The 22,584-nt window shown below is 40.5% G+C and overlaps 2 protein-coding genes across 2 annotated transcripts in view; both read left to right on the top strand.

Moving 5' to 3' along the window:
- The first annotated feature begins 3,850 nt into the window (after nucleotides 1-3,850).
- On the top strand, nucleotides 3,851-15,664 carry LOC143774796 (extracellular calcium-sensing receptor-like). The gene is made up of 6 exons (XM_077262564.1): nucleotides 3,851-3,951; nucleotides 8,270-8,561; nucleotides 9,381-10,211; nucleotides 13,652-13,873; nucleotides 14,052-14,175; nucleotides 14,766-15,664. Exons 1-6 carry the CDS (start codon nucleotides 3,851-3,853, stop codon nucleotides 15,662-15,664), a joined length of 2,469 nt encoding a protein of 822 aa, XP_077118679.1.
- A 21-nt stretch (nucleotides 15,665-15,685) lies between these two features.
- The window catches only part of LOC143774795 (extracellular calcium-sensing receptor-like), a 72,211-nt gene continuing 65,312 nt past the window's right edge, over nucleotides 15,686-22,584 (top strand). The window contains exon 1 of the mRNA XM_077262563.1: nucleotides 15,686-15,725. Within this exon, the coding sequence (XP_077118678.1) occupies nucleotides 15,686-15,725 (40 nt within the window). The remainder of the gene's footprint in view (nucleotides 15,726-22,584) is intronic.

The raw sequence follows: 22,584 nt of genomic DNA, 5'->3' as shown, positions 1-22,584 counted from the left end.
AGAATGGAGACAGAACCACCCATCAGAGTCATGACAATGATAAGTTTCAGTGTAATTTTCAATCAAACATACAAAAGCAGAAATGGAAAAAATCTGAAACTTTAGGAAAGCTGATCTCAACAAATTAAGGGAAGAGCTTAATCGTATAGAGTGGGGCCATCTCATGGTAAATGGGGATAGCGAACATAAATGGGGCATGTTAAAGGAAATACAGTAATTGACAGACCACTGTATCTCATATTCTTAGACTCTCTTGTAACAGGGGTGGTGCCACAAGATTGGAGGATGGCTGATGTGGTACCAATATTTAAGAAAGGTAAGAAGGTGGAATTGGGCAACTACCGTTCGGTAAGCCTGACATCAGTAGTGTGCAAAGTTTTTGCAGGCATTATAAGAGATGACTTGCAGAAATATATTGTAGATAATAATATAATAACTGACAACCAGCGTTTATTCATGAAGAATAAGTTGTGACTAAATAACATGTTGGGATTCTATAAGGATGTGAATTGGTTAAATGACCGGAAACAAAGAGTTGTCATAAATGGTACATTCTCTAAATGGGATATACAGTGGGGAAAAAAAGTATTTAGTTAGCCACCAATTGTGCAAGTTCTCCCTCTTAAAAAGATCAGAGAGGCCTGTAGTTGACATCATATACAGCTATGAGAGTCAGAATGAGAAAACAAATCCAGAAAATCACCTTGTCTGATTTGGAAGATTAATTTTCCAAATTATTGTGAAAGATAAGTATTTGGTCACTTAAAAACAAGCAATATTTCTGGTTCTCACAGACCTGTAACTTCTTCTTTAAGAGGCTCCTCTGTCCTCCACTCATTACCTGTAGTAATGGCGCCTGTATGAACTTGTTATCAGTATAAAAGACATCTGTCCACAACCTCAGTCACACTCCAAACTCCACTATGGTGAAGACCAAAGAGCTGTCGAAGGACACCAGAAACAAAATAGTAGCCCTGCACCAGGCTGGGAAGACTGAATCTGCAATAGGCAAGCAGATTGGTGTGATGAAATCAACTGTGGGAGCAATAATAAGAAAATGGAAGACATACGAGACCACTGATAATCTCCCTCGATCTGGGGCTCCACGCAAGATCTCACCCCGTGGGGTCACAATGATCACAAGATTGATGAGCAAAAATCCTAGAACCACATGGGGGACCTAGTGAATGACCTGCATAGAGCTGGGACCACCGTAACAAAGGCTACCATCAGTAACACACTTCGCCACCAGGGACTCAGATCCTGCAGTGCCAGACGTGTCCCACTGCTTAAGCCAGTACATGTCTGGGCCCGTCTTAAGTTTGCTAGAGAACATTTGGATGATCCAGAACAGTATTGGGAGAATGTCATATGGTCTGATGAAACCAAGGTAGAACTGTTTGGTAGAAACAAAACTTGTCATGTTTGGAGGAGACAGAATGCTGAGTTGCATCCAAAGAACACTATACCTACTGTGAAGCACAGGGGTGACAACATCATGCTTTGGGGCTGTTTCTCTCCAATGGGACCAGGACGACTGATATGTGTACATAAAAGAATAAATGGGGCCATGTATCGTGAGATTTTGAGTGCAAACCTCCTTCCATCAGCAAGGGTATTGAAGATGATACATGGATTGGTGTTTCAGAATGATAATGATCCCAAGCATGCCACCAGGGAAACGAAGGAGTGGCTTCATAAGAAACATATGAAGGTCCTGGAGCAAGTCTCCAGATCTCAACCCCATAGAAAAACTTTGGAGGGAGTTGAAAGTCCATGTTGCCCAGCGACAGGCCCAAAACATCACCAAAGTGTCCGACTTATTCTTTGCTAACAACAACAAACTATGCAGGATATAGAATCTGATCTTGACATTACAATATTGCAGGACAATCTGAATAAGATGACAGAATGGGTGATAACTTGGCAATCACTTGGCAGATGAGATGTAATGTAATGTAATGTAATGTACATAAATGTAGAGTAATGCACAGAGGACGGAGTAATCCTATTGCTGCATATACACTAAATGGGAAAATACTCGAGACTACAGAACAGGAGAAGGACGAGGGATTCTGGTTATAAGTAAGCTGAGCAGCAGCACTCAATGTCAGGCAGCAGCCACAAAAGCAAACAAGATTTTAAGGTGTATTAAAAGAGAGATAAAATCTCATGATCAACGTATTATTACCCATTTATAACTCACTGGTGAGGCCACATATAGAATATGGGATCCAGTTTTGGGCTCCACATTTTAAAAAGTATATTCAGAAATTAGAATCAGTTCAAAGACGGCAACTAGATTAATACAAGGGATGGAGGCCTCTCCTATATTACACAGGATGGAGGCTTCTCCTATATTACGCAGGATGGATGCCTATCCTATGATGAGAGGTTGGAAAAGTTTGGCTTGTTTAACTTAGAAAAAAGACACAGAGGAGATCTCATTTACATGTATAAATATATGTGTGCCCAGTAATAAACACTGGCACATGACTTATTCCTTCCAAGCACCGTACTGAGGACTAGGGGGCATTCATTTTGGGTGGAAGAACCGAGATTCCGACAGCTAAATAGGAACAGGTTCTTTACAGTTAGAGCAGTCAGACTGTGGAATGCCAACCACAGGAGGTAGTAATGGCCGACACTATATCAGCGGTTATACAAGGGCTGGATGATTTCCTCGATACACATATCATTGTGGGTTATAGTTAATTCAGTGAAAAAATGATCAATTGGTGGAGAAAGGTTGAACTTCATGGACCGAGGTCTTTTTTTAACCTATGAAACTATGTAACTATGTAAATGGTCACATGTGTGTAATCTGTGGACATGTTCCTTGGAGATTTCACATCATCTCCATCATTCTTCTAATCATCTACCTCTAGGGACAACTGTCCACAGTGTCTTCTAACAAGATGATTGATTTTAACACTTCAGTGCGTTGAGCATTCACAATGGTATGTAATGTAGATTGGGGAGATGTAGGCCTAATAGTACTAACGAGAACTGGCTCATCTATAAAGCTCAGATGTTCAGTCATCCTAGATGATCACCATAGAAAGGCATCCGGTGAACTATACTGTCTTCAGCCATTCAGCTTCGTACGATACTATTGACATTTATATACTTGTACATTATCATTTCCAGCTATTTGTTATCAATCTACAATCTATCGGTCTCGGCTTATCACTTTCATACACTATACTTGTTTCTTGCAAGATATTGTCTCTACCATCACTGCTGACACAATTAGTGCATCATAAACTCGGTCTATATCCTCACAGTATCTAGGTCTGGTGATGTTAGAATACTGATAAGTTCATTATATGATATTATTAATAAAATTACACATGTCTGTGGAACTTTCAAAGCCACATTGCTTCAACTTATACAAAATATTGTTAAGGAAGAAAGGATCGATGCCCTGAAACGCGTTAGTAGAATACTGATTTCATGACATCTTTTCAAGGTGAGTGGCATTGTTTTTTTCATAATCTCTTACCAGTGATGATATTTTTATGTACTGTGCTCATATCATGGTTTGATCAATCAACCACTGAAAGAGGAGGTGAATGATCACTGTCCAACAATATAATTTCATTACAATACAACTTTCATCTCCATGATTCTTCACCATCCATGGTATCTAGCGAAGGAGTCCAAACAGGTTGCTCAAATCACATATGTGATCCAATTTTACCTTGACTTAGATCTTTGTACTCGGAAGGCCTCAGGACTTTAATTTTAGGTGGTTCCCTAGACTAGAAGCACAGATGGTCTATGGTTACACCTAAGGTTAGTGCGAATTGCTTTGCAGGACCAGGTCCATTTTCCTCTTTGGTCATCTATGGTTGCTTACGAGAGCCCTGAGACCTGTTTTCTACCTGACTGCAACAATGACATTGCAGAGGGCCAGCTAATCAAAGGAACAACCATAGATGCTGATAGGTGGGACTCAATTCTCAGGACTCCCACTGAAATACCATAAATCACCAACGTGGCCACTGGAACGGGTTCTGCAAATTAATTTGCATCAACTCTAGTGGCAGCTTGGTTCTCAATGATGGACTAGCTGAAGTCAAAATCTGAGGACAGAATGAAAGTCAAGCAATTAAAGACAGGCAAGTCTGCAAATTGAATCTCATGGGCACCAATGCAAAATGTGTGATGGGCCTCCAAACTACCATGTGCTATGTATAATGCTAGCGTTTTTTTGAATGTTGAAATGTTGTTCTTCATGATCCAGGGTCTGACTGTGACAGCCATTTCTGCACCCTTGTCACCATTGAGCAGTACAGTATTTAGGTTCTAAGACATCTATATAATAATTTGGTAAAGGATCAGCAACACTGTATTAAAACATTAAACTGCACAAAGGAGATGAGCCATCTGAGTGGGAACTCATAAGTGACTAGGTCCAGGCTCAGAACTCAAAGAAACTCAAGTAACAGGAGTTATTCATTTTGTCAGACACTAGAACGATGCCAGGAAGTCATCGATGTACAGGATCATCAGTTATTTTTCAGCAGGCAATGTGGCTTGATATGACTTCTCCTTTGAGAAGGACAGAATTTTGGTAGCAGAGATGACCACTTACAAAGAAACATACCTAGACAAGACTAAAAAGATCACTGACCCATCAAAACTCCTGTACTGATGATGTAAAGAGGAATTCTGGAGTACCGAGAGGGACATTTTTTGACAATAACCTTCATACCCCACTAGGTGGACATTCAGGATGTTAAATAAATTGTAGTAACATAAAAGTGCACACCAAGTGGTTAGACATGGTATTACAAGTGAAGCCGGTTAATGGGCTTTATGGGAAATACTGGAATCCCTTTATAAACGATGTGTATATGAAGGAATCTGGTAATGTGAATTATCCACCATTATCATTGATAAATCCCATATTGAGGCTTAGTGTATACTTATGTACCTAGTAAACTGGTCACTACATGCATTAATAGGAAACTTGGTGTTGTTTTCCAGGTTGATCGCTAAAATGAGCAGCATAAACCCATTAATGTGCATCCTCATCCTGTTCCATCTTCTTCCTGTGATTTGGTCCATGAATGAAGGCTGTAGATTGGAGGCAGAAGAACTGGAAGGGATCTCTCAGCCCGCAGATGTTATGATTGGAACAGTGCTACCTATTCACTTGGATAAAGTTTATCAGCATGTTTCCTTCACTGAGAGACCACCGAGGACCACATGTACAATGTAAATCATATGTTTCACTGTAGATTTATGAAATGTGAAGCCGAGTTTCTTCTGGAAGTCACGTGTCATAAATATTTTTTTTACCTACTATAAATGCCCCTGTTCTCTTGAATTTGGCAAAGATTTTCTTTTGTTCTTGCTCCTCTCCATTCCTGAGATATGGACCCTTTTTTTCTGGGCGTAAACTTAGTCTTTTTAGCCAACTAGGCTTGATACCCAAGGAGATGCCCATGGAGAAGAAGAGGACTAGGACTTGGTTACCAGGACTAGACTTTCATACAGGGAACAGGAGAGCATTTCTCAGGAACGGGGAGGCTCAGGAACACAGGAAAAACATAGCCAAATTCAGGAGAACAGTGACATTTACAACAGTTAAATATTATATATTTTTTCTTTAACCCCTTCACCCCGAAGCCTGTTTTTACCTTCCTGACCAGTCCAAATGTTTCAATTTTGGCCAGTCACTTCTCGTGGTTATAACTCTGGAATGTGTCAACTCATCCTAGTGTTTCTTAGACCATTTTTTCGTGACACATTGCACTTCATGATAGTGATAAATTTTGGTTGACATACTGTAATTTACGTTCATTTATGAATATATTGAATATATTGAAAATATTTATGAATATATTTTGCAATTTTCAAATCTTTTATTTTTATGTCCTTAAATCAGATAATCATGCCACACAAAATAAATAACATTTCTCATTTTCATATTTCCCACAAAATTGATGCTTTAGCATCAATTTCACAAGGTAACAGGAGAAAATGGACCATAAAATTTGTTATGAAATTTCTCTGATTTTGCCGATACCCAACATGTGGTGGAAAACTACTGTTTAGGCACACGACAGAGCATGGAAGGCAAGGAGCACCATTGGCTTTTGGAGCGCAAAATTGGTTGGAATAGATTTCGGACACCATGTTGCATTTGCAGAGACTCTGATGTGCCTAAACAGTGGAAACCCAAACAAGTGACCCCATTTTGGAGACTATAACCCTCAAGGAATTAATCTAGAGGTGTGGTGAGAATCTCAAATCCACAGATGCTTCACAGAATTTTAAAATATTGGACTGTGAAAATTAAAAATGTATGTTTTTTTTTATTTAAATTGCTTCAGCTCCAAATTTGCAATTTTCACAAAGAAAACAAGAAAATGGACCACCCAATTTGTTGTGCAATTTCTTTTGTGTATGCCGATGCCCCATATGTTGGGGAAAACAACTGTTCGAGCACGTGGTTGAGCTCCAAAAGAAAAGAGTGTTGCCCTGTAAAGCAGATTTTGCTCATATGGTTTGTGGGCAACATGCCACATTTGTAGAGACATTGTAGTGCCAGAAGAGCAGTTAACCCCTACAAGTGATCCCTTTTTGGAAAGTATGCCATTTGAGAAATTCATCTAGGAGTGTGGTGAGCAAATTGAACCCACAGGTACTTCACAGAATTTTAAAACATTGGGACGTGAAAATGAAAAATTACATTTTTTTACATGAAAATGATAAAAAAACACAAAAACTTAAGCTTGGGTTTAAGTTGGTATACATGCAGGACATAAACAAACAAAACCTACAAGAAACAAAATGATCGTAAACCCTGCTGTAACTAAATAAGTTAAAGTTCCGGCAGAGGCCCAAACTAAGGTTAGGTCCACACTGCGCTTGTGGACCTAGCCATAGTAAGGTCCACAAGAAGTATCCGTCTGCCATAGAGACGCACTGTAAAGAGGCGTATATCACTTGGTATACACCTGTAGTGTCCGCCTGTATACATTTCTTGCTTCATTTTTAATCCAATTTTTGAGAAACAGAATAAATAAAAAGCAATTAAAGAACTGTCCTTAATTTTTTTGTTATGCCATTTTACACTGTTCACCGTGCAGTAAACGTGATAAGATGATGTTATTCTTTTTTACAAACAATAATTTGTTTTTCCATTGTCATACTCTGATAGCTGGAACGTTTTTGGGTTTTTTTGCAGACGGAGCTATATAAGGGCCTGTATGGGGTACTGGATGACAATTTAATTGATTTCTTTTTTATGTTATGTTTTATTATTTTTTACTCCATGTGTGTCAGTATGAGGAAAACGTTATATTTTTGTTGTTTTTTTTTACAGTGTTCACCAATTGGGTTAAATTAGGTTTGTATTTGGTTTATAAGTTGCTTAGTTCCGGATATGCGATACCAAATATATGTACTTTTTTATCTTTTTTTGTGTGAAAAACTGCAGCTTTACTTGCAAAAAAAGTTTCCATTTTTTTTCATACTTTCAGTTATTTTTTCCCATTTTTACAAACTTTATTTCACTTCTTTTATTTTCTTTGTCCCAAGATGGGACATCAACTTTTCCTCGTCTGATACCCCGGCAGAATTTTTACTTTCTTTGCCTTTTTTTCAGAGAATATGAATGATAACACCAAAACTTTTTCTCCACTCATGGTTAGTGGTTGGGTGAAGCCATTTATTGTCCAACTACTGTGTTTTCTCTTTTTAAATCATAATGACAACCCAAAACATCCAAATGACCCTGGTCAAATCGTAGTTTGACAATAAATGGCTTCACCCAACCACTAACCATGAGTGGAGAAAAAATTTTGGTGTTAACTTTCATATTCTCTGAAAAAAGGCCAAGAAAGCAAAAATTCTGCCGGGGTATGTAAACTTTTGAGCACCACTGTATATAGCTGACACCCAATAATGATATTGCCGGCACCATACTCATACGGTAGTTTGGGGGAACATAAGGAGAAGTAAAGTCTAAAACAGTAAAAATAGAAGTAGCATCAAATGAAAGAGAAACATGAGAAACATGAAACAGACAGCAGCTTAGCACCAAAAGTTGAAAAGCGTTTGATCCTTTAAGATGCATTCTTGCATGATGGAGGGCCGAGAGGACAAGACAAAGAGCATGGTATCAAATCACAATAGTAACTATTAAAATAATAATATAGTTATATACTGTTTTGGTGGAGTAAGATGATGCTGTGTCAATAGTCTCAAAAATCATAGGTAACAATCATAATTTTCCTTCTTCATCCTCAAGGTTCCATTTTGAGAGCTATCAACATCTTCAAGCCTTGATGTTCGCCGTAGAGGAGATCAATAAAAATGTTAATATTCTTCCCAACATTTCCATTGGCTTTCAAGCATTTGACTCCTGCACTATGCTCCAACAAGACCTGGAGGGAACTTTAAAAGTTTTGTCAGGATTTGGTGGGGTCATCCCAAATTACAGGTGTCAAAATAAGGTTCCTCTCAGCTCTGTGATCGGTCACTCAATTTCCACGCACTCCATGGCAGTGGCTCATATACTTGGTCTGTATAGATATGTCCAGGTTAGTAGTATCCGGGCCATTAAGAAAATATTCAAAGTACGATACCAACAAAAATCGAAGCCTCAAATACATTCAGTCCTTTAGCTTAAAAATGTTACATCCTGAGTAGACTTATGTCTGTCTAGAGATGAGAAAATCGATTTGAGAATTTAATTTTCTTCTAATTTTACAAAAAAAATTGATTTGCTAGAACCCGACCTTTTGATGATTCAATTTGCTTCGATAAAGAAAAATAGCCTGGTGGTCACCATTTTCTTGATTCTTTTTAGTGTCTAGAAGGGGGTTAAAAATATAAAAAATAAGCAAAACATTATACCCAGTTTGCTTCTCCTGGTTCTGCGGAATATGTTGGCGCTATATAAATAAAGATTATTATTATTATTATTCTCTACTGGATCACTTCCTCAATCCAGCTCCTGTCTTCTCTCCTGTATTCACTCTTTGGTGCCTCTAGCATTGACTAGGCATCAAGTGACGTCAGAACCTCACAGGGTGATACATGACAATGCAACGGTCAGCCCCAGTGGCAATGAATAGCGATCAATAATGAAGACAGAAGAGAAGACTGGAAGTGGAGACAGGAAATGATACAACACAGTACTGGATCCCCAAATTAATCACTAGTACAGGTGAGTATGAAAAAAAAATACCGTAACCTGTCTGTTGTTTATGCTTTGGGGTCTGAAAAGAATCAATCTTAATTGCCAAATTGAATTTTCACAGATTAGCTAATTTCTACTTGTGATCCATAACTTCATTTTTTAATTATCTTCCTCAAAGTTTTAGAGGTAACAGGTCTCGATTTTTTATTTCCCACAGATAAGTCACTTTTCTACTAGTTCACTTCTAAGTGATCGGTCACAGTTCCCATCCTTCTTCAGAACCATCCCCAGTGACACCTTTCAATCACAAGGACTGGCCCAATTAGTACACCATTTCAACTGGACTTGGGTTGGCTTGTTAGCCGTGGACAATGATTATGGACAAAATGGAATTCAACTTGTCAAAAAAGAAATAGATAAGACCGGAGCATGTGTGGCCTTTACCGAGACAATTAAGAGGGGTCAACCTGATCGCAATGCTCCACATATAGTGAAGACAATGAAGATGTCAACAGCCAATGTTGTGGTTGTCTTTTCCAATGATATTGACCTTGTTCCTGTTTTGGATGAGATGGTAAGACAAAATATCACAAAAAAGACACTCATTGCCAGTGAAGCTTGGTCTACAACCACCATAACGGCCATGGGGAGATTTACAGATCTTCTACCAGGCACCATAGGTTTTGCCCTCTACAGTGGAATTATTCTTGGATTTCAGGCTTTTCTTAACAAAGTCCATCCTTCCACCTCTCTCGGAAAGAATTGGGTGAATCTACTTTGGGAGCAAACTTTTAACTGTAAATTTTTCAATGACTCTAATATGAGCATAGATGTAAAAACTCAAAGTAAACAATGCACTGGAGAAGAACATTTAGGAAGTGTCCTGAACAGTTACAATGATGTATCCAGTTTAAGAGTCACGTATAATGTCTACAATGCAGTCCACATGGTTGCCAAAGCTTTGGAAGATCTAAGAAATTGCAATAAAAGAACTGATCCATTTTCCAATAGCAACTGTGCTAAGTTATGGAATTTTGAACCATGGCAGGTAAAGCAGCATACTAAAACTCCAAGCTTACTAGCCCTAGTTCACGTCTCTACTCCAGCTCCTGTTTAGCTTATGTTATTCCTATTTTGATCTTGCCGCCTTTTCTGATTGTCATTCTGCTATTTTATTTAGTTCCTTGTTTCACCTCCTGGTTCTCACCCAGGGACCAACCACTCTTGCTAGCTGCTCCATCGGCCAGCGACTTCTCAGAAGAACCAGGGACGCTGTGTAAGACCACATCCCTGTTCTTTATCAAGGGTGAAGTACAACGCATCTATTTGACCTGATAGTCGGAGGGTTCAGTGAAAAGCTTGTCTGTGAAAGCCGTATTAAAGGAGTTGTTCAGGACAATTTTTTTTTTACTATGGGCGTAAAAACTAACAGGCATGTAGCTGCTAACTACCTGCCTGTTCTACCCATCACAAGCTCAGAGCGGTCATCAACAGATCCTGCCATGGGTTCAGCTCCTCCAGGGCTGGCTCCAGATTTTTGTGCGTACTGGGCGAAAGATTCTCAGTTGGCACCTTTAACACTTACAACGATGCATGATTCACAGATACGGCAAAGAAATATAAGTATAGTACAATGCCAATGATTTCACTTACTTCTTGCATTACATGAGTGATATATATTGTAAATTCTACAATAGCTCAAAAACCGGACAGTATATTCCTCCAACTAGTATTATGGGCACCACATAGTGCTCCATGCAGAATAATGAACCCCATATATTGCTCCATACAGTATCATGGGCACCACTTAGTGCTCCATACAGAATAATGAGCCCCATATATTGCTCCATACAATATTATGGGCACCACATAGTGCTCCATACAGAATAATGAGCCCCATATATTCCTCCATACAGTATAATGGGCACCACTTAGTGCTCCATACAGAATAATGAGCCCCATATATTGCTCCATACAATATTATGGGCAACACATAGTGCTCCATACAGAATAATGAGCCCCATATATAGCTCCATACAGTATTATGGGCACCACATAGTGCACCATACAGAATAATGAGCCCCATATATTGCTCCATACAATATTATGGGCAACACATAATGCTCCATACAGAATATTGAGCCCCATATATAGCTCCATACAGTATTATGGGCACCACATAGTGCTCCATACAGAATAATTAGCCCCATATAAGGCTCCATACAAAATAGGTCCCATATAATGCTCTATACATAATGGGCCACCTATGATGCTCCAGTATGATGGGCCCCATATAATGCTCCATATATGATGCCCCATATATGATGCTCCAGTGTATGATAGTCCCCATACTGTATATTGCTTCAAATATTAAAAAAATGAAATTTTCACCTCTTCTCACTGGTGGCTGCTCTGCTCCGGACTCCTCACCATCTCCATCTTGTCTCTCTGCACTGTGACTGCTCAGGCAAGGGGGCACAGACCTGATGTCATTGTGGTTAAAACCTGAGCGTCACAATCAGAAGACGCGAGCAGAAGATGCTGCAGCGGTGGAGCGGGGAGAGGTAAGTATCGCAAGTGTCGGGGCCCAGGTGCGCAGGGTGCTGACTCTGTCAGTGGATTGTGACTGCCGACGCCATGCTGATTGACAGCCAATTCCATGCAACTACCTGCATGATAGTTCTTAGGCACTTAGTGAAAAAAATAAATAGTCCTGGATAACCCCTATAATGGATGGCAGGCAACAACATACATATTCCAACAGCCATTTACTTTGTTGGCTATAACATATGTACATTAGGGTGATAGTCAAAAAGATTTTGTGCAAATTTCAGGTCTCATCCCTGGGAATAATTCGCTTTGGTGTGATTGTACCATACACAAAATGTTGTAATATTGCAACATTGCTTACTGGTGGCTCAATCATCACAAAACTAATAATTATTTGTAATAAATGTCTTGCAGCAAAGTAAATGTACAATTTTACAGTACTTTTGCGGTTTCACTTTTTGATTTATCGAAGCAAGCTTTATTAGGTTCAGGATAGTCATGGCAATGCGTCTCCACACACTGGAGAACAAACTTTTTCTGGTCTTCTTGAGTGCCCAGTGATGAATTGAATGTACTCATGAGTGTGATGGAGCATTCGGCAACATCATTCACTATGATTCTTCATTGTATGTGACCCTGGACTGTCTGACACCTCTTCTGTCTCATGTCTTTACTTGATTCCCTTGATTTGACCTTTGCTTTTCCCCTGGTCAGATCTCTGGCTTCTGATTCACTCATTGTCTTCGCCTCTCTGGCACTGACCCAGCCTGAGAAACGTTCAACCTTCAGCTCAATCCACCAGCACCTACATATACACGGAAGCTATGGGCTTCTGCAATGAAGCTCAGATCTCTTTGTATGGATGAAAGGATGTTAAGGACCTGCTAATCAGAGTGGCCTGTGCCAAATCAGGCAGTGGAAGCCCTGCTGGAGATCAGGGTTTCAAATAATAGCACTATCATTGTGTCTGACGCTTAGGGCCCCTTCACACTGTGCAATCAAAGTCTGAACGAGCGTTCGATTTGTGACGTTTATCCGTCCTCGTTCCGAGGTTGCAAAGTGTGACATGGCGTTACGATTTGCGACGCAGCCCAGCATCGTACGATGTGAAAGAAAGAGCAGAACTTTCTTTCGTCGTAAATGTCCCGCTGTGGCGGTCGAAATCGTAGTATGTGACGGCGGTCATACGAGCTCGTAATGCGACTACGTGGGTTGGGCTTCCGCATACCTGTCTCCTGATTGGGCGTGACGTTTTAGCACGCCCATGCTGGTAATACGTCACGCTCGGAGTCGTAGGACTATGGCGGTGTGAAGGGTAGCGTACGATTGCGACGCGTGACGTTCACATCGCAACTACGTCAGAAAAAGCGTTAACATCGTAGAGTGTGACCGCTGGCTACGAGCTCGTACTGCGATGTCGAATATGACGCAAATGCGTCGTAATCGTAGCAGAATCGACCAGTGTGAAGGTACCCTAATGTGGTGCCATGGTTTGGTTCATTGATGGAGCTCTCCAGCCAAAGATTACCTTAACTGGCTCCTGAGTGGATCAATTGAACTAGTGTCAATATGTTGTGAAATATAAAGTGGCTTAGTGATGTAAGTATTAATTTGTCATGGTGAGCACATTTATAATATTAATGTTATCTTATGTGGCAAAGGGGCTTCTGCTCTTCCTACGGGCTCAGGGTACATATGTAATTACTAAATGTGGACTTCATATCATAGTCATCAGCCATCATATAGATAAGAGATTAACTACAAAGAACATATTTCAATCTGAAGGCCCCAAAACTTGCCCTGTAGGTCAATCAGACTATGGCTGTCCATTATATTTCTCAGAAATGTGTGATCGACCTATTGTTGGGAGATCCTTCAAGGAAACAGTAATTACCTAACTATATCAACTCCTTTTTATTGCAAAATCTTGTTTTACAGCTACTAAAGTACATGAAGAGAGTAAGGCTGACAGTTACCAGTGGGAGAGAGCTCTTTTTTGATGAAAATGGAGACCCTCCCGCAGTCTATGACATTGTGAACTGGATGCAAGGACCAGATGAAGCCATAAAGAAGGTCAAAGTAGGAAGTTACGACACCACTGCTTCTAGAATATTTACCATCAATTCAAGTGTTCTATATTGGACTGGTGAAGGCCAGGAGGTGAGACTGGTGGCAATGCTATTGTCATTTAATTTTTATGTTCTGTGACTATAATCATAATTTAACAATAGTAGATTTATGACATGAATATGCGTAGATTATGTGGTGTAGGAAAATTGAAGATACCATTATTAGAAATTTAGAAACTTGTAGATATCTAGTTTTGACTTTCCATTAGGCACCTTCTTCCATCTGTAATCCAAGGTGTCCTCTTGGTTATCGAAAGGCAAGCATAGAAAGAGAACCCATCTGCTGCTTTCATTGCATTCCTTGTCCTCAAGGAGAGATCTCCAATCTCACAGGTAAATACAATATACCAAGTTGTATAAGTAAGCCACTGAAGTGTCAATATCTTACATGACATCTTGAAGTCATGAGTGTCCATGTAGGCTAAAAGAAGTTATCTAACCTTTGAAAAGAAAACAAATATAGCAGCAAAAGATTAAAAAAAATATATATATCACTAACTTCTTCAATTCTCTGACGATCCAGCACAGAAGCATGAGCAGCCCTCCAAGATTTGTTTTTATAAATTGCTGGCATGTGATTATTGGAACCAATTACTGGTCTCAGTGGTCATGTGCTGTATAACTGGTATGACCCCTTACCAGTGGGCCCCATGATATGACTGATTGTCTGCAGGGGTCAATTGATGCCACTTGAAAACAAAGACCCAGGGAGACCATTGGAATTTCTGTGCTGGATCAGTGAGGATTACAGAGTTGAGTTTTTTTTTGTAATTGTATTTTTTCTTGGATAAGTCTGTTAAATTTGAGAAGAAGGACGCTATGTGGGTATATGTCTCTTCATTAGCTATGTGGGTATATGACTCTTCATAGCTATGTGGGTATATGACTGTTCATTAACTAGTGCATTTTTTCATGCATTTTAGATTCAGCCAACTGCCAACAATGCCCATGGAATCAGTGGCCAAATGCAGAGAAGTCAAGATGTCTTCACAAAGCCATAGAGTTCCTGTCATATGATGAAGTGCTAGGTTCAACCTTGGCGTCTATCAGCCTTGCTTCTTCTTTAGTTCCAATTGCCATCCTAAAGCTCTTCATCCGACATAAATCCACCCCTATAGTCAAAGCCAATAACTTCACTTTAAGTTGGCTTCTCCTGATCTGTTTGTTCTTCTGCTTCATCTCAACTTTATTTTTTATTGGCTACCCAAATTCAGACAAGTGTCTCCTACGACAGATATCATTTGGAATTGTCTTCTCTCTTTGCATCGCTTGTATTTTGGCCAAAACGCTTATGGTTGTTTTTGCTTTTTTGGCCACTCAACCTTGTAGTAGACTTCAAAAATTCTCAAAGATCAGTTTTTCTTATATTCTCATTTTTATCTGTTCCCTCCTACAATGTGTATTGTGTACCTCATGGCTAGTCTTAGCACCTCCATTTCCACAGTACAATGTTCATGACCTACCCGGTGTGATTATTGTAGAATGCAATGAGGGATCCACGGTTGCTTTCTGGTGCATGCTGGGATATCTCGGACTCTTGGCTTTCATCAGCTTCTTTGTTGCTTTTGAAGCTCGAAGACTACCTGATACTTTCAACGAGGCTACTTATATAACGTTCAGCATGTTGGCTTTTGTTAGTGTGTGGATGTCCTATGTACCAGCTTCTCTAAGTTCCCGAGGAAAATACACAGTGGCCATGGAAGTTTTTGCCATCTTATGCTCAAGTTGGTCTCTAGTCATCTGTTTGTTTCTCCCCAAATGTTTCATTTTATTATTACGACCAAATCTTAACACTATGACACATGTAAAGATAAGAATGTAAAAGGGAAATACAATGCCAAAAATGGAAAATAAAGTGTTTGATGGAAACCTTATGGTTCTTGGTAATAAGTATATTGAGTAGAGCTACTGTAGAGCAAGCAGATTTAGAGGACCCGATCCATCGGCCATGTAATTAATCTGTGGAATCCAAGCTTCTTCTTTTGATTAGCTGTCCCGGTGCGCCATCACACATTCATCGTGCTGCAATGATAACGTTGAGCCAGGCCAGATAATCAAGATAGCCAAGGATGCTGTCAGGAATTAGGAGGCACGCAGGACTCCCATTTGATGGCTATGGATTGCTGAGTTATTCGCTGGACTGGATTTCCACCAACTGTAGTGCTGAATGTTAGTGTACTGTTTGCATTTTAATATATTGTTCTGAGATGCCTATTTTAGCTCCATGACTCCATGAGAAAGAGTAGTACAGAATTTCAAACTTAACTTGTAGGACACCATTTCACATTCATCCGGATATATTTAGGTCTTTAAATTATTCCCAGCCTTAATGGTTACTTCCTACCCTCAGAAAAGGGAATAACATACTGATCACTGGGGGGTCCAAAGTCTAGTCCTGGGCCCCAAGTGATCTTTACAAAGGTGCTCTGAAACCCGGGAACAGAGCCCCATCTTTAATGGAACGATGATATGCATGTTTGACCGCCGCCCCATTTATTGTCTATGGAACCCATATTTGAGATCAGTGAGAGTCGCAGCAGTCAGACCCCCACTGTGTCTAGGTGAAAATTTCGAAAGATGTGAAAAACCTGATAAAGAGGAAGGGGGTCCTCTGTTAAGGATCCTCATTTCTTGACTAGACTAAAGAGCAATTACAAAGAGTACCTCACTCTTTAGCTCTGGAGGACCTGTCCACTCAGTCGGTGAGAGGAATGGTAAAGTGCAATGCAGGGAAGCAGAACACTTACTGCCAGGTTTCCCACAAATTAAGGGTGATTGCTGGGAGTGGGCAAAGGGGACATTTTTACATTGGCTTATTCTTAAAGACCATGTCTAACAAGTCAGGATTCTCCAATGCGCAAAACCGCTTTAAGAGGAGTCTGTCACTACAGAAAGACTGTTCAAATCAAGAACAGACGCTCAGCACACCTGCGGTGTGACCAAAGGTTCAGGGCTCCTTCCCACCTACTTGTTGTTCCTCTATCTCTGCCCCCCTCTATTTTGATTGGCAGCTTTGGCTTCATAAAATCAAAGAAGAATGGAGCTGGATGGAAAACAAGTAGGGGGGAAAGTGCTCTAAGGCCTCTTTCACACTTCAGTCTTTTCGCTTCAGTTTGAATCCGCTGTATTCGTCAAATAGCGGATCCGCCATTTTTTTTTTTTGCGGATCAACTATTTTCCCATAGACTTGCATTAGCGACGGATTGTGGCGGATGGTCGTCCGTTCCATCCGCCATGTGATGGATCCGTCGAGATTTGGCGGACATCATCTAGACATTGACGGACATTATAAAAGTTTTTTGTCTGCGCTGAAATGGCGGTTCACAATGGATCCGTCACGTCCACCATTCGCTAGAATGGGCGCCTATGGGTGATGGATCCGTTCCATCCCTCATTTGGCGGATCCGTCGCCCCAATCCGCTTTTTCAATTGAGCATGCTCCAAAAAGTAGATACTTTTCCCAGACAACCCCCAAGTAACGGATCCGTAAAAAAAACGGATCCGTTAGAACCATTTTCTCAACAATTTTGACGGATCCGTCGATCCGTCACTATGTCAGAGCAGACTGATGCCAAACAACTGAAGTGTGAAAGAAGCCTAAGCTGTTTGGTCACACCAAGAGTACACCGAGTGCCGGTACGTGGTTCGAACATTCATTCTGTGCAGACAGACTCCCTTTAAATTCATGAAGACAACTAAGCAGCTATTAGCTTGCCTTACATTGGTGGAGTCAACAAAGACATCGGCACCAGTAGTTGCTACAGAGGGATCATTGGGGTGCTCCATCGCAAAAGTGATTCAACAGCTCCTTGCTCTATGATATGGGCATCTCAAGCTGCAAGAGCAAGATTAGCCGTGGAAGGTGATATCAGCATCAATGGAAAATTATAGAGAAATCGTTCCAGCCATGGTACCTGTAGGTCTGATAAGTACTAACATCCTTTGCTGCCAAATATTGGATCATATAGATCCTGTACCTCTCCCAAATGATCTGCAAATTAAATGTACTTTCCAAATTAAAAAAAGGAAAATACATAGTACGTGCAAAAAGTCCTGCCCGCACTGAGTGTAGTATTCACATTAGTCCCTCAAGTCATCAGTTATTGTATGATAATCAGAATTTCAGAAGGTTCTGGGAGACTAATATTATTCCTACATTGGCTCTTCTGTAGTCGTTTTCTGTAGAACTAAGTCTTCAGCATTTTACTGACAGCTGCCCAATTCACATGGCATTTGCACTCGTTATTTGTCTCGTTTTTAAAGTTTTTCAACTGTTTTTTATTTGCACCTTATTCTTTTAATTTGTGCCTATTCTGAAGTCCATCTTCTATTTGTTCACCTGTTCTTTATGCTCTCCATTGTCAACTCAGTTTAGATTTTCCAATTGTTTTCTCATGATTCAGCATTTGTGACTTTTCCAGCCTTCCCCCTCCTAGAGTGATTTTATCTACACAGTTATTTGGGAGCAATTTTTTGCTCCATTTTGTGAAATGTACAACTTTGTGTGCTAAAAACACTCAAAAAAGGTTTAAAGCAAACCATTAATACACGTTTTTTACTTTGGGCAAAATTTATGAACTGTGTCCAATTGTGATGAATTTGTCACAAAAACGTCAGTAAATACCACAAGGCAAAAAAAAAGAAAAATGACTTAAAAAATATTAAAATAATGAATTGTCTTAAAAAAAAATGCCCGTTCATTTTCCCATGCTCCAGAGTTCAGTGTGGGAGCGAAGCATCAGGGACGTCAGCGCTAGTCACTGAAGCTCCGCTCCCAGCATCTCATTCATTCATCAGTGATTTACAGCCGGGGATGACACATCTTGGCATCGTCCCGGTTGTTTATTTAACATTTAACAACTATAGGATTGGTAATGGATAGGTGTTTTATTGATACCTCTCCATTACTAAGCCGTGGGCTTGATGTCACCTTACAATACAAAGGTGACATCAACCCCACAACTATTACCCCACTTGCCACCGCTACAGGGCAGTGAGAATTGAGAGGCTAAGTGCTGGAATTGGCGCATCTTAGAGATGCACCATTTCTGAGGCGGCTGGGAGCTGATGTTTTTAGCTGGGGGGCAATAACCATTGTCCCTTCCTAGGCTATTAATATCAGCCCTCAGGCACTGGATTTCCCTCTGCTGGTTCTGAAAATTGCGCGGGAGCCCAAGCCATTTTTTCCCCGAAAAGAATCTTTTATTAATTACATACATGTCCCCTAATTTGCACACACACTACTAATTGGATATATCCCAGTGCTTAACTGGGATAAGTGAAGAGACTCCACGAGCTCAAAGAACTCTGGATTTGGCTGTTAGAGCTGAAAGGAGGACATCGGTAAACAGCGCGTCTTCCGGTGTGTGAATTTTGGCACATTTTTCACTGCTTTGATATCTTTTTAACAATAAGAACTTGGAAGAGGCCAGGAGCCATTTGGTGAGCTGCATTTCTTGCTACATGTTCACAGACTTACCAGTAGAAAAGTCAAATTTCACATGCCAGATATGCAAGCTTGTGTGCCTGTTGGAGGAAAAGTTGCAAAATCTAGAAGAGAGGTTAGCTACATTGAAAACCATTAAGGAAGGTGAAGAGTTCTTAGACAGAGCAGAATTATCTCTTCATGTTACAGAAAGAGAACAAATTGCAAGTGCACCTGAAGAAACAGGAGTGGAAGCATGTGACCCAGAGAAGCAGGAGGATCAAGAGTCAGCACCCATACTGCTCAGGAACCAGTACCAGGCTCTCACGCAGTAGAACGGCCAAGAAATACATCAAGATAAGACTTTGCCCACAAAGAACAACCTTGGATGCCCTCAGAGTTCTCCTGGATGGAGAAAGAAAAATGTTGTGAAGAAGAAATGGAAAGTTGTTGTCATGGGGGATTCCCTGTTGAGAGGAACAGAGGCCGCAATCTGCAGACCGGATATAACCTCAAGAGAAATGTGCTGTCTTCCAGGTGCAAAAAATAAAGATGTGTCTGACAGGATATCGGGACTCTTCAGACCTACAGTTGACTACTCATTCCTGCTAATACATGTGGGAACAAATGACACCGCAAGAAACGACCTGGAAACCATCTGCAGTGACTTGGAAAACTTAGGTAAATAAGTGAAAGAACTGGGAGCGTAGGTGGTCTTCTCTTCCATCCACCCAGTGGATGGCCATGAAACAAGGAGGTGGAACAACTGGCTACATCGATGGTGCCGTCAGCAAGGATTTGGATTTCTGGATCACAGAGTGAATTACCTATATGATTGACTACTTGCTAGAGATGGAGTTCACCTTATGAAGACTGGAAAACATGTATTTGGAAGTTGTCTTGCTACTAGTGTTGAGCATTCCGATACCGCAAGTATCGGGTATCGGTCGATACTTGCGGTATCGGAATTTCGATACCGAGATCCGATACTTTTGTGGTATCGGGAATCAGAATCGGAAGTTCCCAGTGTATGGTTCCCAGGGTCTGAAGGAGAGGAAACTCTCCTTCAGGCCCTGGGATCCATATTACTGTGTAAAATAAAGAATTAAAATAAAAAATATTGATATACTCACCTCTCCAGAGGCCCCTGGACATCACCGCTGGTAACCGGCAGCCTGCTTTGCTTAAAATGAGCGCGTTCAGCACCTTCCATGACGTCACGGCTTCTGATTGGTCGCGTGCCGCTCATGTGACCGCCACGCGACCAATCACAAGCCGTGACGTAATTCTCAGGTCCTAAATTCCTAAAATTCAGGATTTAGGACCTGAGAATGACGTCACGGCTTGTGATTGGTCGCGTGGCGGTCACATGAGCGGCACACAACCAATCAGAAGCCGTGATGTCATGGAAGGCCCTAAACGCGCTCATTTTAAGCAAAGAAGGCTGCCGGTTACCAGCGGTGATGTCCAGGGGCCTCCGGAGAGGTGAGTATATCAATATTTTTTATTTTAATTCTTTATTTTACACAGTAATATGGATCCCAGGGCCTGAAGGAGAGTTTCCTCTCCTTCAGACCCTGGGAACCATCAGGATACCTTCCGATACTTGGTGTCCCATTGACTTGTATTGGTATCGGGTATCGGTATCGGCGATATCCGATACTTTTCGGGTATCGGCCGATACTATCCGATACCGATACTTTCAAGTATCGGACGGTATCGCTCAACACTACTTGCTACACTCATCAGGAGACCTTTAAACTAGAACAGTGTGGGAAGGGAAGCAAAAGGTCAGAAAAAGCCATACACCTGACAAATACTATTGAGAACTCTGCAATTAGAAGTGGAAGGGAAGAACAAAGAGAAAAAAAATCTAAATAATAAAAATATTGGAGAAAGAAAAACTAATCACAAACTAAATTGTTTCTATATGAATGCACAAAGCATGGGCAACAAACAAGGAGAATTGGAACTGCTAACACAGGAAATGAAATATGATGTCATTGGAATCAGTAATACTTGGTGGGACGATACACATGATTGGAATACAAGGCTAGAAGGATACAACTTACTGTATTCGCCAGAAACAGACTAGATAAACGAGGAGGAAGTGACGCATTGTATATTAGAAAAGCATATATCTGAACAGACATTGAAGCTTCAGAGACTAAGAGTTTTGTGAAAACTCTTTGGGTAAGAATACAAGGATAGAACAATGGAAAGGACACCATTGTAGGCATTTACTACAGGCCGCCTGTGCAAGCTGAAGATATGGATGAACTCTTTCGGCATCAAATGGCCAAGTTCTCCCAAAAATATGACATACTGGTCATGAGAGATTTCAACTATCCAGACATTTGTTGGGAATCTTTCTCAGGCAAAGCTAACAGGTCAAGCAAATTCTTATCCTCGCTTGCTGACAATTTTATCTTCCAAAAGGTAGGCAAGAAAACAAGGGGATCTGCTACCTTGAATCTAATCCTCATGAACAGGGAGGATATGGTTGAGGACGTTAGAGTGGCTGGGACCCTAGGATGTAGGGACCATGCTATTTTAGAATTTTGAAAAATGCCTTTATTGAATTTATATGGCAATATACGTACAGTATATAAAAACAAACAATGGTGCGCATAATAGGACATGGAATCAACCCATATAATAGCTCAAATAACTCATAGTGGCAGACCCTCCCATATATATATCAGGTTTACTTCAGGATATATATAAAAGTGCAATAAAGGAAAGTGCAACAGTGCAAAAATATACCATTAAAAAACACACCTAAAATGCACATAATATGTGCTATACATACATGTATATATAACTGTCAAAAAAGTGCAATGTGCTTATATCAAATCAATGTAACAACACCCTCCATATGGCAACAACACCGAGGGTCAAAATTAAGGTGCACAGTGCAAGGGAAAAAAATTATAGCAATGATACTAATCCTGAGTATTACCTTGGAAGAGGGGGAAGGGTCGCCACGTCCTATCTGCTGCACCCCTACGCACGTTTCGGACTTTTGTCCTTCATCAGGGAGGTGATGAAGGACCCCCCTGATGAAGGACAAAAGTCCGAAACGTGCGTAGGGGTAATTTTGTTGTACATTTGATTTATTAGATAATTTGAGTGGTTTTTGTGGCTCTAATTTATTTTAGAATTTTGGATAGTAGAGGAGGAAGACCTGTAAAGACTCAGACATCAAGAAAGGCAGATTTTAAGGGACTCAGAAAGAGAATTGGAGAAATCCAATGGCTGGATATCCTTATGGACAAAAATGTCCAGGAAGGATGGGAAATCTTGAAAAATGAGAT

The sequence above is a fragment of the Ranitomeya variabilis genome, chromosome 5, assembly GCF_051348905.1.
Source record: "Ranitomeya variabilis isolate aRanVar5 chromosome 5, aRanVar5.hap1, whole genome shotgun sequence".
NCBI lineage: Eukaryota > Metazoa > Chordata > Amphibia > Anura > Dendrobatidae > Ranitomeya > Ranitomeya variabilis.
This window is presented reverse-complemented; position numbering and strand designations above follow the sequence as displayed.